The 20,601-nt window shown below is 43.8% G+C and overlaps 1 protein-coding gene across 5 annotated transcripts in view; it reads left to right on the top strand.

The window, feature by feature from the left end:
- FLNC (filamin C) overlaps positions 1-20,601 on the top strand; it is a 206,718-nt gene that overhangs the window by 161,739 nt on the left and 24,378 nt on the right. For 2 of the 5 annotated variants that reach the window (XM_085653707.1, XM_085653709.1), the window contains 14 exons: positions 354-510; positions 1,521-1,710; positions 2,259-2,282; positions 3,778-4,025; positions 7,651-7,746; positions 9,459-9,558; positions 11,422-11,562; positions 12,548-12,676; positions 13,212-13,385; positions 14,786-14,947; positions 16,256-16,459; positions 17,194-17,346; positions 18,091-18,213; positions 20,210-20,449. In XM_085653707.1, the coding sequence (XP_085509833.1) occupies positions 354-510; positions 1,521-1,710; positions 2,259-2,282; positions 3,778-4,025; positions 7,651-7,746; positions 9,459-9,558; positions 11,422-11,562; positions 12,548-12,676; positions 13,212-13,385; positions 14,786-14,947; positions 16,256-16,459; positions 17,194-17,346; positions 18,091-18,213; positions 20,210-20,449 (2,141 nt within the window). The remainder of the gene's footprint in view (positions 1-353; positions 511-1,520; positions 1,711-2,258; positions 2,283-3,777; positions 4,026-7,650; positions 7,747-9,458; positions 9,559-11,421; positions 11,563-12,547; positions 12,677-13,211; positions 13,386-14,785; positions 14,948-16,255; positions 16,460-17,193; positions 17,347-18,090; positions 18,214-20,209; positions 20,450-20,601) is intronic. The other 3 variants (XM_085653708.1, XM_085653710.1, XM_085653712.1) reach the window with 2 other exon arrangements.

Genomic DNA, 20,601 nt, shown 5'->3' with positions numbered 1-20,601 from the left:
GAAGTATTTGGCCTGGAGAGCTGGGAATGAAAGTGTTGGGGTGTAGGTTAGGCTGCAAATTAAATGACAGAACAGAACTGCAAATGCTCACAGAGGTCGAGTGCTGATATGCAGGAAGAAGCTCAGAATGGTGGGAAGCCGAATCCTAGAAATGCTAGGACTGGAGGTGTCGGCAGTAGGGTCTCAAGAAACCAATGGACTAGATGTTGCTTGAATGGGCATTTCTGTAAAAAAGGGTGATTGGCCAATATCATTGCTGCAGTTCTAAGATCTGCCATTTAATATTCTGTCTCTTCTTTCCATTACTTGGTACATTTAGTGGATTAGTATTGTGTTGGATTCTTCTATTACAGTCCCTTCAAAATCAAAGTGCTACCTACACATGATGCCAGCAAAGTGCGTGCCAGCGGACCTGGACTCAATGCCTCTGGCATCCCTGCCAGCCTGCCCGTGGAGTTCACCATTGATGCCCGCGATGCTGGCGAGGGGCTCCTTACAGTGCAGATCCTTGTATGTACATCACCTCTACGACCATGCTAGTTTGCAGCTTCTATGTACTAACATGACTCTCTTTTTAACCTCACATGTAACATCGACATCAAGAAAATTGGGGACAACCCTATCACACCCCAAATACTTAAACTCTACCACAACAAAACCCAGCCTCACACCATCTTCGTTCACTCTCCCTCAGGGCCGGCTTTAGTGCTGGTGGCGCCCGGTGCAACTATCTTTTTTTGGCGCTTCCCCATATGACCTCCTCCTCGGATTCCCTCACTACCACCTGGCAAAAGTGACTCTCATCCCTCCATAGCCCCTCTCTCAAATGCATTTAATTTGCTTTAAAGCACTGGTAAATGCTGGCTTTACTAATTCACTGCAGCAGGGTGCTTTTAAATCGTACGTTATGCGCTGCTCTCCCTCCATATGTATTCAAACACAAATATCATGACACAATCACACTTACTACTTCTCTCATACGCTCGACAGTCCTCTTGAAATGCCTTGGCTCTTCTCCACCCTTCAGAGTATCCCAGTGGTAACTCACCACATCCATCTTCTTTCTCCTCAAAACCTCACTAAGCTCTGCAGTTTCATACCAGACCAATCTAGTCCCATCTATTTAACTTTTTATTCAAACAGAAAGATATCGCTTCAGATCCTGCCCTTCCTTGTCTCCTCTGTACCTCCTAATACAGACCGTAAGATGTAACTTCATACCCATTCATGGTACTACTCTCTTTGTGCCACATATAACCATCAAATCAAGAAGGACTCTCGTACCCGGCCCTTTGACTGCCTCACACCTTTACTCCTCCCTCACCTGCTGTGCTTCGATTCCTGATCCGTCTCTTGTTTCTTTTTATTTATTTCTGTCATCAATTCTACGCTGTTAACCTTCGTTATATTGATATACAGTTTTAGGATTAGGGCTGAAGCCTTCATGAGTGCCATCTTTGTACAAACAAATGAAAAGTCTTTATGACCTATACATTATTCATTATCTAAACTCTTTCTAGGATCCTGAAGGCAAACCAAAGAAGGCCAACATTCGAGATAATGGAGATGGAACATACACCGTGTCCTATGTACCCGACATGACTGGCCGTTATACTATAACTATCAAGTATGGTGGGGACGAAATCCCCTTTTCCCCTTTCCGGATCCATGCGCTGCCCACGGGAGATGCCAGCAAGTGCTTAGTGACAGGTGGGTAAGGGTCTTTCATGGTGGCAGTGCTCTCCCTTTACTTCCGCTCTGGTTTAGATTTGAGTATAAACCTGTGCTGGTCTCTCCTGTTTGAGTTCCAAGTGGTGTTAAATTCACAAATCTGAGATGCTGCTTCAGAATTGCACTAGGCATAGGTGGTACAAGTGTGTTTTATAACAATACCTACCAGGTAACCTTGATGCCCTTCTACACATTGCTGCGAATCCTCAACCTTAAACACAAAGGGTGATACGTGTCCTCGAAGAAAGCCTGACTTAGGATTTATCATTTTCCAAAGACAACATCTCACTTTCATGGTTGTCTCCAAAGACAGACCCCCAGTGTAAAAAAATATTGTTTGTTCTGTCATGGAATGTTTGGCATTGTCAGTTTTTACCCAAAATACTTCTGCTGTGTCATCTAAAGTACTTTCAGGAAAAACTCCCCAGTGCTGCAGCCACTTGCCTACTGACTTCTTAAATATGTTCGTGATCTTTATTTGTTTTTAGTGTTGTAATTTCTTCTATTTTCTCTCCTTCTGTTTCCAGTGTCCATTGGAGGTCATGGATTAGGTATGTTCCTCACTTTTTTACATTAAGGGGTTCAACAGCAGCAAGAGCTAGATATTTACATTTTTTGCAATTCCTTGATTCTGTATAATTTCAATTATAGGCGTTATGCCACATAGTGCACAATTGATACCTGACACTTCCACTTTCAGAACACACACAGGCATGCTTTCTTATTAGCTTAGTCACTCACTCTCTCTCCCTCCAACCCATCTACTCTACTCCCTTCTACGTTTACACACTTATAACTAGTTTTGTAGTCGGGTCCTTCTACATGGTAAACATAGTTTACAACGCATGCGAGATAATGCATGCCATTACAGCGCGGTCATTACAACAACCGCGTTGTTACATCACATACCATTACAATGCAAGTCGGACCAACGACTTGCTATAGGGGGCAGAAGGTGTTGGATTTCAAATCCAACACCTTCCCTACTGTTGCACAGACTGAAGTTGGAATAGTAAATTATACTATTCCAACATCCAGTGCCCTCCCTACAGCAAGTCGTTGTTCTGACTTGCGTTGTAAAGGTATGCGAAGTAACAACGCGGTCGTTGCAACAACCGCGTTGTAATGGCATTCGTTGTAAACGCATGTGAACTAACATGTCATATTCTTCTACACTTGTCTACAGTTATTTAGAGTTAAAAACACTTAGTTGGAGAAGCAAGGGGTGAGCTCAGGGTAGAGCATATTCTGACATTGATGATCGAAGATTGTATGCCAGAATGTGGACTACATAAGTATCTCGCTACAAGAAATCTTGAAAATCTTGAAAAAAAATATATACACACATTATATATATTTCTATGTATATGCATGTATACATATATACTTACACACTACATATATATATATATATATATATATATATACACACACACACACATACATATATGTATACATTCGCATATGTGCATGTTTATTACAGTTGTAGAGATTGAGAAGGGGCAATGACTCATGAGAGCAGAAGCATCGAATATACAACAATGGTAATAAATTGGTAATAAATAGTAACATGTAATCTGAGAGGCACTAATCATGTTTTTCTCATGTCAGTTTCTTTCTACTGGGGTAATGAATTGGAATTTGACCTTTGCACTGTAATAGTAAATATGCCGAGTTACTCTAATTAAGGCATGTTGTTGGGCAACATTTATATAATTAAGGTTCATATATGGAGTTCAGTATAATAAATCTGCATTTAGCTGCATACTTACTTTAGATGTTTTAAATTCAATATTCTGGTATTATGCATCATTTGGGATTTGTTGTTCTAGAATTAATTGTTGTAATTGGTTTACTAGTTGGTGCTAACCATGCACTGACCGATGCGGACCAGTTTTGTACGTAAGAGGCTTTAAAAGAGTGACAATGAAGTTGTCTGTCCTGCCATCCCTCTAAATGTTTCCGCAGGATCCAGTAAGATGAAGATCAAGAGTGCATTACTGTTCTAACACGTCAACTGTAACACTACCTTTGTCCACCAAACAGGCACCTGCTTGGGTCCCACCATTCAGATTGGAGAAGAGACGGTGATCACCGTGGATGCCAAGGCTGCAGGGAAGGGCAAAGTGACCTGCAAGGTGTCGACACCGGATGGAGGAGAGCTTGATGTGGATGTGGTGGAGAACCAGGATGGGACCTTTGATATTTACTACACGGCCCCAGAGCCCGGGAAGTACATCATCACCATTCGCTTCGGAGGAGAGCTCATTCCCAACAGCCCTTTCCATGTGGTGGTACGATACATTTATTTCAGTTCTCTTGGTTCAAAGCAGGCCTGGGCGGTGAACCCCGCTCCCTTCGCGGAGTTTTTCGTGCTTCACAGAGCTCACGGAGTTCCGCAAAACTCCACTCTGAGTTTTTTCCTCGTTCATGCTCGCCAACGGTAAGTTGGCGAGCGCGAGCGAGGAAAATCCCACGCTACGCCGCTTCCCAGGAGATTTTTCAATGCAGGCAGTAGCAGATGGTCGCTACCGCTCACGTTGAGAAACCTTCCGTTCGCGTTGATGAAGCTGCCGCTCGAGTAGAACTTCTACTTAAGCAGCAGAAAGAAGCTTGTGCTTCATATGAGGCCGTTTGCGCTGATTTTACAGCACGGGACAAACACCCGGAACAAAAAATCAGTGCGAACAGTGTGATGCAACGCACTCCGCTGCTTGCCGAACTCTGGGTAGCTTGGCGGAGTTTTTGTGTCACTTTGTAAAGTTTCAAGTAGCGAAACTCTGCAAACTCCACCCAGGCCTGCTTCATGCAGTTGTATATAACATGTATTTTACTCAGTAACAACACATCCTTCTAAACAGACCTATGGTGTGTTTATTTCACTCTACTGGTTAGGTAACCAACCATTCTATGTAGTAATTGAGCCAATTGAGTGCTGTGTTCCATGCTTCTCCCTCATCCAGTAAACAACCTCCTTGCCATGCTCATGTATTCTTCATTGTTTGACCCTGTTTGGTACAGAACTGCTCACTTACTGTAGTGCCTAGCACGTTATGCTCAGAACACAGCACCCCCCTATGTAGTGTCACGGCCCTTGCATTTCACTCTGTACAGTATCCACCCACCCTACTCATATAATGTTACAGAATATTTATTTTTGCTTCACAGTAGTCCATTTGACTGCGACTGATCAGCCCAGGAAGTGATCTAGGCAGGGCTCTTTTAGTTTTTGGGGTCTGTAATCTACTTTTTACGGACAAACACTTTAACTTGTTATCAGTGAATTAAGTGTTTAACCTTCAATAGCAAAGAGATCTATAGGAACCTTCACTGTTATCTGAACTTTTATACTCCTTGGATTACCACTGTCCCAGTTATAAACAAGGCAGGTCTATGATAATGAGCTTCATGCCACAAATATAGTAGAATTTGATGGAGAAGAGAAAGGATTTTGGATTTATTGTTGGTGTGGTTAATGAAAAACTAACAAAAGTATGTCACAAATGCAATCCAGATACTGAATATGGAGCACAGGCTTCTAAAAGTTACACACTTCTTTTCAGGATTAGGGGGGATAGAGCTGTGGTAACACTATGTTGCCCCGTCTCTTCAAATACACGCCGCCCTTCAGTCCTAAACCAAAACTTCAAAATGTAGGGCCTGATTTAGAGCTTGCCGGATGGTTACTCCATCACAAATGTGGGGGGTGTCCCGTCCACCTCAGCGCATTAAATCCATGGCAACTGTTGTAAGGTGGACGGGATACCTGTCACGCTTGTGACAGAATGACCTTACATCAGTCTCTAAACCAGGCCCTTAGTTTTGTCCTTATAGTCAAATGTTAAGTAAGAGATCATTTGACTGATGATACCCATTCTGGGTCTTGTTCGCGCTTTATAAAACTTTTCAAATAAATAAAGAAGTGCCTTCCTATAACCTCAAGTCAATGTAATCTGCAAATCTTTCCATAACCAACTCAGATTTCTGTGCAAATATACACATTTTATCCAGCTGCAGGCCAAAGCAGCTGTCACCTCAGCTGCCATCAATTCATATTAAAAACACAAACATGCTTTACTTAGGACTTCCCAAAAAGGGTTCTCTCAATACTACAAAAAAAACTCCAGTTGTTCAAAGTCCACTATGGCGTACACAAAGCTTTCTATGGGCACCACCGGAACACTTCCTTCCAGGGAACTCACCAGTGGAATTCCCTCCCTTGCACCTTGTGCAAGAAACTACTTCCTCCTGTGAAGCCTTAAAATCTTCCTTAGCAGCTGGCCAGATGCTGAGCTGAAGATCAGAGAACAAAGCGTAATTTCAGTGTGAAATGCACAACTTGTCATTCAACTGCATGTAATGAATGTGCAGCGGATTCCTATGTGTGTATACACACGTGTTGTGCCTGCTTATATGGAAACCTACTCCAGTGACACATGGAAACACTGATCAAGTACAAACTGTCTCAAAGAAAAGGCACAGCTGCCAGGCAATTTAATGCAGGCTCAACCTCAGTTCACATCTGAACAGTTGCTTATGCCTGTTTGCTTATATATTTGTGTATGCTGGAGAGGCTAAAGGCGCACAGTCATGACATCTGTGTGCATGTATGTGCCACTCGTTCTCGGATCCATGTACTGTCCCGTTCTGACCATTTCATGTTAGGTGCCTGTCAGTGTGAGCCAGACTCCGACATCATCAGGGGTACCTTGTGTGAAGTTGCAAAGCTGTTTGTCATCGCAAACTTCATGTATTTTTTGCATCGAATTGGGCTTTTACATGAAAATCTGAACTTTCAGGAGCTGGAGCAAGCTCCCCAAGGTGTGCAGTGGCAGAGAGAGTGTTAGGCGTTGTAAGGAACGTTCCGCAGGTGAGGTTCCCTGCTGGAACCCGAGAGAAGCTGCAGAATGTTATCATTTGTACCAGGGCAGTTGGAGGGGAGGCCTTGCTGCAAGAGGCCGCTCTGGGGAGTGCATCTAGTAAACTCCACACATGAATCATATGTTTCCTGTCATTACTTGAGGAGGAGAAGAAACCACAGCACCAGCGAGTAAGTAGAGAGGCATGCTTTCAGAGTACTCATGAGTAAAATCCGTGCAAAGTATGTACTCGCTCACAGAATGTTCACTAGCTGACGCAGCACTGTTTCAAGCAGTTCTCCAGAAAACACTTAAATAATGCTTGAGATGTACCAGCTCTAGTGAACACAAACTATGCAAGACCCTAACAAAAGTATACAACTCTGTGAACTACCCTCGGCTGGAAACGAAGTGAGACTAGACTTGTACAGTAAAAACTTTACACATTCTTAATCATCACAGTAAAACACTCCTGACTGCAGCAACATCACAATCATATTTTGATTTAATTTTTGTATTAGCTCAGGATAAGAGCATAAAACTAGGCGATGTGTTACGTCCCTTTACTACAACTCAGTCATGGCCGTGGACTTATTTTCCTGCATGTTTTGCTAGGGTGTGTCTTTACATAGGATGTGCCAGTGTCAGTGGCAATATGTACATGTATGTGCTGGACAGCAGTATGTCTGCAGTATCTGTATTTTAATGTACACGGATAAAGTGTGTCATTGAGTGTGAGAGCTAGCAGGTGTTTCTGCAGCATGTCTTTTTGTTTGTGCAAGTTTAGAAAATGCCTGCTTGTGTGTTAAAAAGCAGTGTCTGTACAGAGATTGTTTTTGCCTAATTTGTATTTATTAATTTTCAATTTTGTTGCATTCCGAAATGAAAATCAATGATATATGAGCACCAACCATATGCACCAGCATACAGAATGTATGCGATAGGCTAACAAAGGCAGAAGCCTACATGGTCTTCACTGTTGTTAAACTTTTCACGTCCACCATTAGTGTATGTAGTTGTGCTTATGAGTTTTGTTGACTTCTTACTTGCCTCCCGCCAGGCGTGCGACACCATCCCCATCATCGAGGAGCCGTGTGACACACTTCAGTTGCATCAGCCCTTCCCTCCTCACCATCCCGGTTATCCGGCTCACTGGGTACCATCAACATGTGAACTTTCACCTTCATTTGCTTGACCTGTCCCTTTCCTGTTCTGAAACTCACTCTACCTTCCTTCCAAAGTTTCCTTTCTGCAGATGAGTCTTCATCAGCCTTCTGCATTCCCATAGTCTGGGGAGGACGGCTGCAAAACGGCTTCAGAGCTTTCAGAGAAACATTTTTTTTTTTTTTTACTGATAGTGGAAGGTACAGGAGTGACTGTGGCAGGAAATACCTATACAAGGATATCCGGAGGCCAGTGGCCTCCACCTACCATCCCCAGATGGCTTTATCCCTCGTGTTAGGGAGACCACTTCCATATTTTGTAAAGACATATTCTTTTTTAGAAGACTCTGCCCCACAAGTGATTGTTGACTTTCTTTCTTCAAGAGTCCTTTTTTAGGCCTCTCTTCGGAGATATCACATAAGCAGACACTCAGACTCGCTCCTCATACATGCTATCTGTTTCCACATACATTCCTTCCAGTTGATCTTATAGTGGCACCTTCTGGTGGATCAGATTGCTGCACATGGTTCTTGGAGGCCACCACAGTCTGTGCTGCAAGTCCAGGAAAACACATGGGGGCAGACGTACAATAACTGGCGCATCCCTGCATATCAGCAGGGATGCGCCAGTTATTGTGCGTCACGGCTCTGCCACCATGGATGCGCCGCATTTACAATGCGGCGCACCATGGGGCAAAAAACAGACAGATGTGTGACGCATCTGTGCCGTAAAGGCAGCGCATTGCTGGAGTTGCGTCGCAAGCACGACGCAGCTCCAGCAATGCTCTGGGGGCCATATCTTGTTAATGCTGCGTCAATCCTTACGTCTGCTTCAAGCAGGCGCAGGGTTTTGACGCAGCATGGGCTCCAAAGTGACTGAGTGAAATCTTGTAGATTCCACTCAGCCACTTTGAGGAGGTGTTCCTGCGACGGAACGCCCCCCTCTGCGCAGGAACGCCTACTTCTGGCGCAGGGCTTTACAACGTGACGCATCTCCCAGATGCGTCACGTTGTAAATACCCCTCAGCATGACGCTGGTTTTGCGCTGCATCACAAAAGTGACGCAACAGCGGCGTAAAAGAGGCGCAAGGGGCTTGTAAATCTGCCCCTTGGTGTCAGCGTGTGGTAAGGCAGTATGGTATAGTCCAACCGTAAAACGAGAAAATGGCAATGACGTAGTCAAGAATGCTGTTAAACCATGGGCCAATGGCTGAAGGACTTAAATAGTTCAGGTGTCATGGTCCAAATAATATAATGGTTTCAGATGGGGGGCATTATGATTTACTCTCTTAATTGAAATAAAGACAAAAACCTCCGATTTGGGAAACATGAATGATGACTTTAAGGACGGCCAATGGTGGCACAATCTCTTTTTACAACTTTGGGTTCTAGGATCGTGGCACATACTTCGAAGAGTCTGAAGTACCCAACTATTGATTGCAGAGGAGCATCAGAGACATTCATTTCATCCTTCAACTGTTTCTCCTTTCCTTGCAACTCTTTTTTGCAGCATTGGTTGTTTCTGCAGCTTTGTTTGGTTTTTACAAATTTCCTTTCGTCTCCTTTTTCAGTCTCACCTGTTCTGACCTAATCTGAACTTGCTCAATGACTTGTTTCTTATTCATTGCTGTATTTCCTTCCTATCCCAGCAGCTTAAACATTCCAGCCAAGTTTCATACTGACTGCCTCATTCTTCTCTCTTCAGGCCACAGAAGAACCAATCATGCCAGCGGATAATATGGACTCAATGCTGAGGCCTTTTAACCTGGTTATTCCTTTCACGATGCAGAAAGGAGAAATCACAGGTATATTGCTGCTATGAACTATTTTTAGGAATAAGGTGAGGAAAGGCCTGTACTGTGAGGACTTCTCAGAGTATTCCAGAGTCCTGCTCAAGGAGGGCACGCTACGATACAGATACGGTAAAGCATAATGTATTCAGTCTGTTCAGGAAGTGGGAACCAGGAAACTCTTCTTTGTTGGGGACATTATTTTCGAGGCCATTTCAATGTAGAAATGTAGTTACATTGGTTCCTTTGAGGTATACCAAGAATGCAGTTCCTTAACACACTGTGGGGCATATTTACAAGCCTCAAGCGCCACCGGAGCATCGCTTTGTTTGATGCTCTGGTGGTGCAGGCCCATATTTACAAGGCCACGCAAAGCCACTTTGCGTGGCTTTACATGGCCTAGTTAATATGTCCCTCTTTCACGCAGTACTCTGCGTCAAAGAGGCATGTCATGTGTGGTGCTGTGGATGTTCCTACGCAACACCCATGGCTTTTTGACACTGCCCCAAATGTACATGGATTCGTAAATCTGAGGCAGTGCCAAAAACGAATGCCTTTCCATGGGAGGCGTTAAAGTGGCGCAACAAGGAGAAATGCATTTGTTTCTCCTCGTTGTTTGCTCTTTCTATGTGTGCTGCATTCTGCAGCACACATAGAAGCAGCAAAATGTTTTTGTGCAGGAAGGTGTCTCTTCCTGAACAAACACAATCATCCCTGTAACGCAGGCACCCTTGCACCGCAGTGCAAGGGTGCCTGCATTGGCGCACGACTGCTGTATGTCCGCCAGTGCTGGGAACAGCACAGGGGTTCACTGTATTCTTGTAAATATGGCGCATCCCTGCATTTTTGAAATTACGCAGCTTGGCGCAGCAAAATTGCTTGCTGCGCTGCATTGCGCCATTTCATTGTAAATATGCCCTTGGCGTGTTAAATATGATTCAAGGACTGGAACATAGTGTGCCTGATGACATGACATCATCTGGTGACCTTAAATCAGCGATGCCTGAGAAGGACATATCAGAGCATGTCTTGGAATCCCTGTGTCTGTAACACACTGGGAGGAACAGGCTTGCTGGGCCCTCACTTTTATGTGTCTATACGTTACTATGGCAGGAAAGAATAGGTAAAGAGTTGATGACCTTGATTCTCTGATTCTTTGTGGTGCACCCTGTCTAGACAGAGTGGGGCCTGTGCTGTCCCTCTATCATAGTATTCCCAAGCTCGACAGGTGAAGTCGGCTTTGGATTCTAAGTAAATACATGGCAGCATATCTGGATGGTTAAAACCATGGCTTCCTATGTGGGTGGGGTAAGAGGCATGAGTAGAATGTACTGTTTGACCATGGATCTCATGCATAACTATGGCTGTATGACTGGATGGGACACAGAAGCAACAGGTGCTGGTCTTGAAAATGTTGCATGTTTTTACTGAAAGCCCTTATAAGAGAAAAACCTGTATATTGTAATATATTTGAAATATGGGCCCATTAAAGTTGACCATATATAAGTGAGAATCGCCAAAGACTGAGGCCTACTAACGTCTCTGGGACTGTTAAAGTTGTCCTTTATGAAGCTGTTCCAAACAGTAAGTCCCGACAAATGATAAAGGGGGCTTTTTTAGATTGCTCATAAGTGAAACTGTTCCAAAGAGATGGTGCCTAATAATATCTATCGAACAAATGGCTTGGCTATAGGTCAGACTGCTCCAGTGAATATATTGATAGTTTGCATGTTTTCTAGACTCTGAGTCAGAGCTCATGTAACCTGTGGGTCTGTCTAGCAGACCTAAGATTGGTCTCTGGTAATGGGGAAGAAGATGGAGTGGACACACTGTGCCCTCTGAGGTTTTGAATTTCTCATACTTTGTATTTGAACTTAGGCCAGGTACGGATGCCGTCTGGGAAGCTGGCTCGTCCTAACATCACAGATAACAAAGATGGGACGGTCACGGTTAAATTTGCTCCAGTGGAGAAAGGACTGCATGAAATGGACATCAAATACGATGGAAACCACATTCCAGGTAGGTGTCAGAGTGCCAGACATTAGGAATGCACCAGCGTCAGAGCCCAAATGCACGGGAAAGTTACGGAGCAATGTCTGGTGCCACATAGGTCTGTGAGATGATTGAGGTCCAGCGCTGGTTATGGAGTCACATTTAAGATTTTCATAAGTATCAGTGTGTTGATTGGATGTCAGTAATGTCTAAGAGCAGGCTTTAAGAGACTACCGAGAGGAGGGCACAGAAAGAGGCCCAGTGTGTCACTCCCACAGAACCTTGTCGCTTAGGCAGAGTCAGTGAGAGTGTAACTGACAAAGGCTCATAGGTTTCCTGGAAAATGCTTGAAGCTCACATGGAGACCTACTGAGAGAGATTTTAATAGTCAGTAACAGAGTCTAAGAGGTCACTAAGAAACACACTGAGGATTACTGAAATAAGCACATAGGGTAATAGAGAGACTTTAATAGCCACTGAGAATGGTTTACAGAGAGAGTTCAGGGTTTGCTGACAGTACCCTGTTGGTTAATGAGAGCGTATTAATGAGAAAATGTGAAGGCCACTTAAAGAACAACTAAGGTAGTAACTGAGAATGATTCTGAGTTATCTGAAAGATAAGTCACTTAGAGAGATCAAGATGGTTACCAAGGGATATAGAGAGAGACTCAGTGGGACACCGAGAAACTCAGCATGCCAATGAGAAACTCTGATGACCACTAAGAGAGACCATGTAGGTTAAAGGGACTTAGAGCCACTGGGAGAGAAATTCAGAAGGTACTTTAGAGATTTAGGAGATTGCAGTGAGGCTCAAAAGGTCATCGAGGGTGATTAAGAGGCTCACTTAGATCATCAGGGTAGATCGCAGGAAGGGGCTTTACTCATAGAATCTATCTCAGATGGTAAGTAAAAAAAGACTTGGAGGCACAATCAAAGAGAAGGTGACAGAAACATACTTGAAGGGTAACAGCCACAGTGACCATTTGAATGAGTTGTGTCTTTTTCTCTCCAGGGAGCCCTCTCCAATTTTACGTGGATGCCATTAACAGCCGCCATGTGAATGCCTATGGACCTGGACTCAGCCATGGCATGGTAAACAAGCCTGCCACATTTACCATCGTCACCAAGGATGCAGGAGAAGGTGAGAGAAAGAGAGGACAATGTGATAGACTCAACCAGACACCTCAAACAGGAAGTGCCAAACCCATCTCAGTCCCAGTGCTATAGATAATGTGACCTGTGGAAAATATGACTAACCCATACATCTCTAATGGAAAATGTGCCAAGCAATCCAGCTCCCTAGGAACATCATGCCAACCCCATCCTACTCTCCAGGTCTGTCCAGATACCCCAGTGGACAGAAAGCCATACCTTTCAGATATCCCAAGGAGAGGAGCCATAACAATCCAACTACGTGTAACATGCCAAACTCTTTCCCTCCCTATAGAATATCCTTTTCCAACCCCATGAAGTACAACCCAAACACATCCTTCACCCAACCATTTACCAAGAAGGATGTGTTAACCCCCATCTTGCCCAACATGACACAGTCTAACTGAGGGTCAAATGAATCTTCTTAGTCCCACAAACAGAGCCTAGCCTGACACAGTGACATGGCAATATTGTGGATTCAGCTGTGATCTTTGACCATTTCCTCTCATTGTTCTCTCTTGAAGGGGGTCTCTCATTGGCTGTAGAAGGTCCTTCCAAGGCAGAGATCACGTGCAAAGACAACAAGGATGGAACATGCACCGTATCCTATCTACCTACTGCTCCAGGAGATTACAACATAATTGTCCGCTTTGATGACAAGCACATCCCAGGCAGCCCCTTCACAGCGAAAATAACAGGTACAAGCACATATTCACATGGACACACAGCTCTTCAAAGGAGGGAAGGGGTTCATATGTATACCCATGCATATGCCAGGCGCTGCCAAGATAAATATATTCAACATCAACGATTCAAGTACACCCACACGTATATATTGTCTTTGTAGTGCCTTTCTGCACTCTGCTGTATTTGACAGCAACAGGAGTCTTGGGATGCTCCAGGGTCTTGGTGGAATTAGTTTAGATGGAATGTATTGTATGGATTTTGAAGGGAAATAACTCACAACAATCTCAGTAAGTGCTGTAAGTACAGTAAGTACTTGTTTCTGTTTTTCAGATGAAGTAATAAAAATGTTCTGTATCGTGCTATGCTGTTTTGCATTGAGCACTTCTTTGCCCCCAACATTTTCAATAAAGACACCACTATTTTATTATTGATTCATGAACCATTCTCTATCTTGTGACTTCAGCTCTATTGATTCTGATCACGAAAAAGCACATTTGATCATCTTTGATTAATGGCCTTCACATTTATTGTAACCCGAACATGCTGTTTGGAATGATGGAAATAATGTATTCGATCGCGTGTTGCTTTTACAATCAATGGCTTTTAAATTCAGCTCAAATTAACATTGCGCCCAATCCACAAAGGTAAACTGAGACGAAACTTTACTACTTTCGGTATTCACAAAGGGCATTTACAGGTAGTGATGTTAGACTTTTGTCTCAGTTAAACATACGTTTTGGTTTTAATCGTAACTGAGACCAAGGACTTTTGGTCTCAGTTAAAGTTAAGACCAAAACTTAAGTTTAAGTGAGACAAAAGTCTAACTTTACTACTCATAAATGTCCTTTGTGAATACAGAAAGTCGTAGTTAGACTTTCGTCTCAGTTTACCTTGGTGTATCGGGAGTTAGACACAAGTAGCCCTTGATGCAAATGGAGGGATTTTAGGACATGATGTGGCGCCTGAGATGCCAGGAGTTGTGTGGTAGAGGTAGAGGAACATAGGCATACCGCAAAATGGAGAGTTAGCAGAATACATTGGGGCTCCGGTCAGGCCGTGGTGACTACGGCAGAGTCAGTGAAGCATCTTTGGAAATGGAGAGCCATCCAGACAGGAAGCGGCTTCTGACAAACAGGGAATTCTGGGTAGTCAGTACAATTCATTCTTCAGTAAAAGTGAGATATTTAAAGACCTGTTAATATTGGTGGGATAGAGTATGTATTGCTATGTTATCCCATGTCATATCATATCATATCACGTGAAGTCATAGCATGTCATGTAGTGCTATGACATTTCATGTTATGTTACAGCTGTGCCAAGTACTGCTTATGCACGTGTTCACAGCAAGAGATATGCACACTGCACTCACACTGATGTTAGTCTTCGTTTGTACATGTGTTTCTTTTCCTAGGTGATGACTCCATGAGGACATCTCAACTGAACGTGGGAACCTCCACTGATGTGTCTCTAAAGATCACAGAGACAGACCTGAGCCTCCTCACTGCCAGCATCCGAGCCCCCTCAGGGAACGAGGAGCCGTGCCTACTCAAGAGACTGCCCAACCGGCACATCGGTGAGAAAAGAGGAGACAAGCATGTGCATGTCTACACACAGACACCTGCAGACCCAAACACACCCATAAGTACACAAAAACATATGCCCACATACACAAACCACACTCATACATGCACACTGGTAGATGCCACCACAGCACCCTAAGAGAAGGAGGATCTGCGCTTTTTAAAAAGACTACCCAACCAGCACATCAGTAAGGAGAGTAGATACAGAACAGAAATACATGCACACTGACATGTGCTCGCCCATACACAGGCACACATGCAACTATACACTGACCAAGAGCATAAGAGCACCTTAAGGAAATATGGAGTGATATCTGCTGAAGGGAGTGCCCAGCTGGCCCTGTGGTAAGGAAACATGAGCCACAAGCACTCAAACACTTTTGTATACACACAGCTAAATGCAGTTTTTACATATATACATGCATGCATACATACATACATATACAACCACATACACCAGCACACCCACACACACAAACTGTTTGCATAGGAAATGGGATTCTGTCTGTTCAGGAGAGTGCCACAAAGACCTGCCAGCAAGCCGAGCAGAAAACACCGACCCACAAACACAGACCCACTCATTTATCCCAGCATCCAATATCCTCAAGATACAAAAGCCCTGTCTGCACAAGAAATTACCCAATAGTGCTGTAGGAGGGACACAAGAGATAAATGCACATATACACACACAAACTTGCATATAACTACATGCTGCATATATTTATCCAGACACACACAAAAGACATACTATAAGTGAGAACCAGTATCAGCATGCCACCTTCAAATGAGGAGTCATGCGGACACAAAATACTACCTTGTTGGGAAGATGACACTCATGTCCACACAGCTGAGGTCTACAAATTGTGTGGAACGGAGCAGATGCCCATTGTCTAATTGTCACAGGACGAGTGTGGTGTTGGAGGCTTAGGATGCATCTGAAATCCTTTTCTACTTGCTCATTTATTGCACTCAGAAAGTGATATTGATTCTCTGACATAAGAGGAAGTCTTAGGTCCTGAGGGGTTTGCCTAAAGCTCACTTAAGTCCTAATAATGGCAGCTGCCTGCCTCCTTCTTTTAACCAAGGAACCTTAGATGTAAAGATTATGTGAATTGCCAATGTATACATAATTACTGCCACCACATATGTCAGATCACTTTACCATACAATATGCCAGAAAGAACAGACATTGTTTGTGCTAGAAGACAATGATTTTACTTGCGCTTGCATGCTGTAAAGCAGAAGAGGGGGTGTATTCTGGCTCTTAATTTCTATTTGTCTCCTTCCCCCCTTCTTTCTAGGTATTTCATTTACCCCGAAGGAGGTGGGAGAGCATGTGGTGAGTGTGAAGAAGAATGGCAAACATGTGACAAACAGCCCCTTCAAGATCACTGTGGGCCCATCTGAGATTGGAGACGCCAGCAAGGTGAAGGTGTCAGGGAAGGGTCTGATGGAGGGCCATACCTCTGAGATATCCGAGTTCATCGTGGACACCAGGAATGCTGGTAAGGAACTGACGAGACCAACTAAGTGTGGAAATGTATTGTGTGACCCACATCCTACATCCAGTGTTGCCAATATTTCAAAATTTCTGAAGCTCTGAATTATCCACAGTAAGCTTTTTCAATAACGTACGAATCTTCCCTCTCCTTGGACAGGAGGGGAAAGCCCAAACTCAAAAGTATTATTTATGGAAAGAAATCAAGAAGAAAATAGTTCTGTGAGGTCTTTGAGAATAACCAGGGTCCATATGCTCGCCTGATGTTTCTGCCACCATATTTTGAGGGATTGTGATATCTACACCTGCTTGCCTTGCATCTCCACCAGTCGCAGAATTACTCCACTGCCTAGCACCATCTGTGGATCAGAGAAGAGCATAATTTGGGTATAGACCTGGGAGGAGGGGCCCTATGGGGTGAAGTTTCACAGTCAAATACCATTATTGCTGTTGCATTGTCAGCTCAATGCTGCATTCTCATACGGGGTAGACTGGGAGCTGGTAGTAGCCTTTCTTTTGCAGATATGCTACACATCACTCAATACATGATCAAAAGATAGTCTTTGTGAAATAGCCATTCTCTGCTAGAGCTGAAGCCAACATCAGTGGTTAGTTCCTGGGATGTTGCAACTCATCTTACCAGGCATTAGTCTCTTGTTTAGTTGGATGCTGTTGAAAGGAGGAGGGTGAGTAGTAGGGGACCTGTGTTTTCATAAATTATTTTTTCCCACCCCTTTTTAGGATATGGTGGCTTGGGATTATCGATTGAAGGTCCAAGCAAGGTGGATATCAATTGTGAGGATGTGGAAGATGGGACATGCAGGGTGACCTATTGCCCAACAGAGCCTGGAAATTACATCATAAATATAAAATTTGCAGAGAAGCATGTGTCAGGTAAAGTAGAGGGAGCAGAATTATTTATATTGTTGGTCACTATTGGGGTAGTTAGTGAAGCCCCGTCACTCATAGAGGAAGCAGAATGTAAACGTTTGATGATTGTTTGCACATCATGGAGTGGAGAACACTTTAATGCATCTAGATAGGGGTCCATAATGTAGGGATGAATGCTCCATAAGCTTTAGAAGACAGCCTTATTTGCAATGGAGGGGGGTCAAAACATATGGACTATATAGTTCAATATCTTGCATCTGTGCAAGCGTCCTGATCTATAGAAAAGAGTATTTTGTACACATGTTGGATTTGCGCCATGGTTCAAGACTTAGGGTACATGAAGGGGAGGGCTCCGTAAGTCAATGGGACTCCCAGACATAGTTGCGAAAAGGCCTTATGCCATGTTTTACAACTTCGACCAGGCTTACCTTTTTAGCCAACATGACTATGGAGGGGAGGGGGGCATACCTCATGAAAGAAATTATTGTGTAAATTCAACAAGAAAGGGTATGTGTATTATTGGGGTAGGTAGAATACATTGGGAGTATCTAACACTCATTGGATACGCATCATATAAGAGGGGCAAAGAGAAAGTTTCAAAACTTTAGCTGGCAGAGATCTCATGAGCTATTGGAGAGAGTTACAGTTCTGCAATGAAGCACTCTTAGTAGTATTCAAGGTGAATCTCTTCCTGCTCTGAGGACAAATTGCTCTTGGCCCATAACTCAATTTTTTCTTTTTCTGTAGGGAGCCCTTTCACAGTGAAGGTGACTGGAGAGGGTCGCATGAAGGAGAGCATTACTCGGCGTAGACAGGCACCGTCCATTGCCAGCATCGGGAGCACATGTGACCTCAACCTCAAAATACCAGGTACACTCAGTACAATGATGAGGAGGGACCCAGCTGAGGGGAGGGTTTAAAGAGTAAACAATCAGCTCAGCTCCTACAAGGTTACAGTCTGTTTCTCCCTTGAACACAAGCTGAGACTGCCCTGGTACTTTAGTCATACTTCACAACCCATACCTCCCAACCCTTGATGTAATCTGTAGATCTGTACTTTGCCTTTTGACCATCCTAAATCATCCTGCATGTTTGAATCCTTGAAAAAGAAGCATTAGGGCCTTCCCATGAAGTGGCACAGTCACTAGTGAGGGGGAAGAAGATTATGGACATTCTAAGCAGTGCAGTCACACTAAGGGCAGAATGGAGATAGATTTGCTATGGATGGTCTATTGGGAAAACGGTCAGTGGCCCAGTAAGGCTGATGCAGGGTCATTCACAAGACTTATCAGAGCCATCTTATGCATTTTGGATAAATTGAGCTGTTTCCTAGATCGAACTGGATGAGGTGAGAAAATTCACCAGCAGGAAAAGATGCCAGGCCAGTTCACTTTAATTTGGATTTTGCCAAAGTGTGATGGCAAATCTAGAACTTGTTCAGCAGTATGATTGGGAGAATATTCTCTAGTAGTAAGAAGTCATCCAGAAGTGAGAATGAACATTAGAATGGATTGAGTAATGAAGTTTGAAGTCCATTGGGCCACATTGGGCACAAAACAAAATCACACCCTTTGAAGCAATTTGGAAGGTTTCTAAGCATCTCAGATACCATTCCACCAAAGCTTGTCACAGGGGAAAATCTGTAGATACCAAGTGCATCTATAGGGTGGGTTTGGGCAAACCATTTAAATTCTCCTTGCACATAAGCATCTCAAGGATCCTCAATTCATCTAAATATCTGCTTACTAGTAAATTATATGAATGCAGTAACAAACAGCAGGGTGCTCCTGAGATGCTCCAGCTATCCACGGATTTGCTGCTGAGCACATATTTGTAAATGTGACCCATTTATTTCAGATCTGATCTGGACAAGGAGCTTCAAGTCGTCTGATACTTTTATAATATAGTATCACTTTCAAATTCAATCGTCCTCTTACTAAGAAATCAATACTATAAAAAGCACCTGAATCTGCAAATCATAATGCTTTTATCCAAATTTGAGTCTATGGGCAACCCTGAAAAATAACCCATTTGCATTATTATAGTTGAACTTCGACTTCAGCAGAATTTCTGGCTCATCATAAGCGTTGTGGCTCTGCTGTAAGCACTCCTCCTGACAGCACAATATTGAAATTTCATGGAACATACTCTCGACAATCCCTTTATAATGCTGAACTTTGTGCCCAGACTTACCTTCGCTATGATTGCAGAGTTGTGGTCTGACTCAGTCACTGTGAGTTGTGGCCTCCTTCATAGCCTTGAATAGACGTCAGCTTCGAAAAGTGGCAGAATGTCCTTGTAAGTGTAAGTTCTCTGGCGAGTAGAAAGCTTGTGAGGCTTGGCCGGAGGATGGAGGATTTCATGGTGGGGCCAACAGTGACTGCACTCTTCACTGGAAAGTTATTAGAGGAGACTACTAGGGGACATCAGTGGCCAAGTCAGCTTTGAATCTTTCCTGCCTCTGAAAGCCTTGGAAGGGGAAATTCAGTTTGTTTTTCAAGGATTCTTCATTTCATTATATTTTCCTACTTGCTGAACTCTTTATTGCTTCCTTCCCCATCTTTGTCTCCCTCTGCTCTTTTTCCACAAACTTTCTCTCTCACACACCCTCTTTTCTACCCATGTTTGCTCTCAATTTCCTCTTCTTCTATCATTTTCTTTCTTCTTCCTGCTCTATGTTACACTCTCATTTTCTGTTCTCTCACTGATCTCTCTCACTTGCTATATTCCACACACACCCTTCCCCTCTTTTCATCTCTCTCTTTATTGTCATCTACTCTTTGCTACCTCACGTTCTCCATCCTTCTGTGCTTCTCTTTCCCACTCTCTCTATTCCCTCCTCTCTCTCTCATCTCGCTCCCCTCAGGGAACTGGTTCCAGATGGTGTCGGCCCAGGAGCGGCTGACCCGCACCTTCACACGCAGCAGTCATACCTACACGCGCACTGAGAGAACTGAAATCAGCAAGACCCGTGGCGGCGAGACCAAGCGGGAGGTGCGGGTGGAAGAGTCCACGCAGGTCGGTGGGGACCCCTTCCAGCACGTCTTCGGGGACTTCATAGGGCGTGAGAGTCTTGGGACCTTCAGCAACATCGCCAGGCAGGAGGGTGCGTGCCACAAGCTCGGCCAAAGGCCTACATCAACATCCTACAAGGAATGCCTCCTGCCTGTCACAAATGCGGGCTTGGCCTAGTCCTCTTTGAAAATACCATAATCTTAAAGGGCCAGGCATAAACTAACCTAATAAAATGAGCAGTAG

The sequence above is a fragment of the Triturus cristatus genome, chromosome 4_1, assembly GCF_964204655.1.
Source record: "Triturus cristatus chromosome 4_1, aTriCri1.1, whole genome shotgun sequence".
Taxonomy (NCBI): Eukaryota; Metazoa; Chordata; class Amphibia; order Caudata; family Salamandridae; genus Triturus; species Triturus cristatus.
The sequence above is the reverse complement of the archived record's forward strand: the minus strand, read 5'-3'. Positions and strand labels throughout refer to the sequence as shown.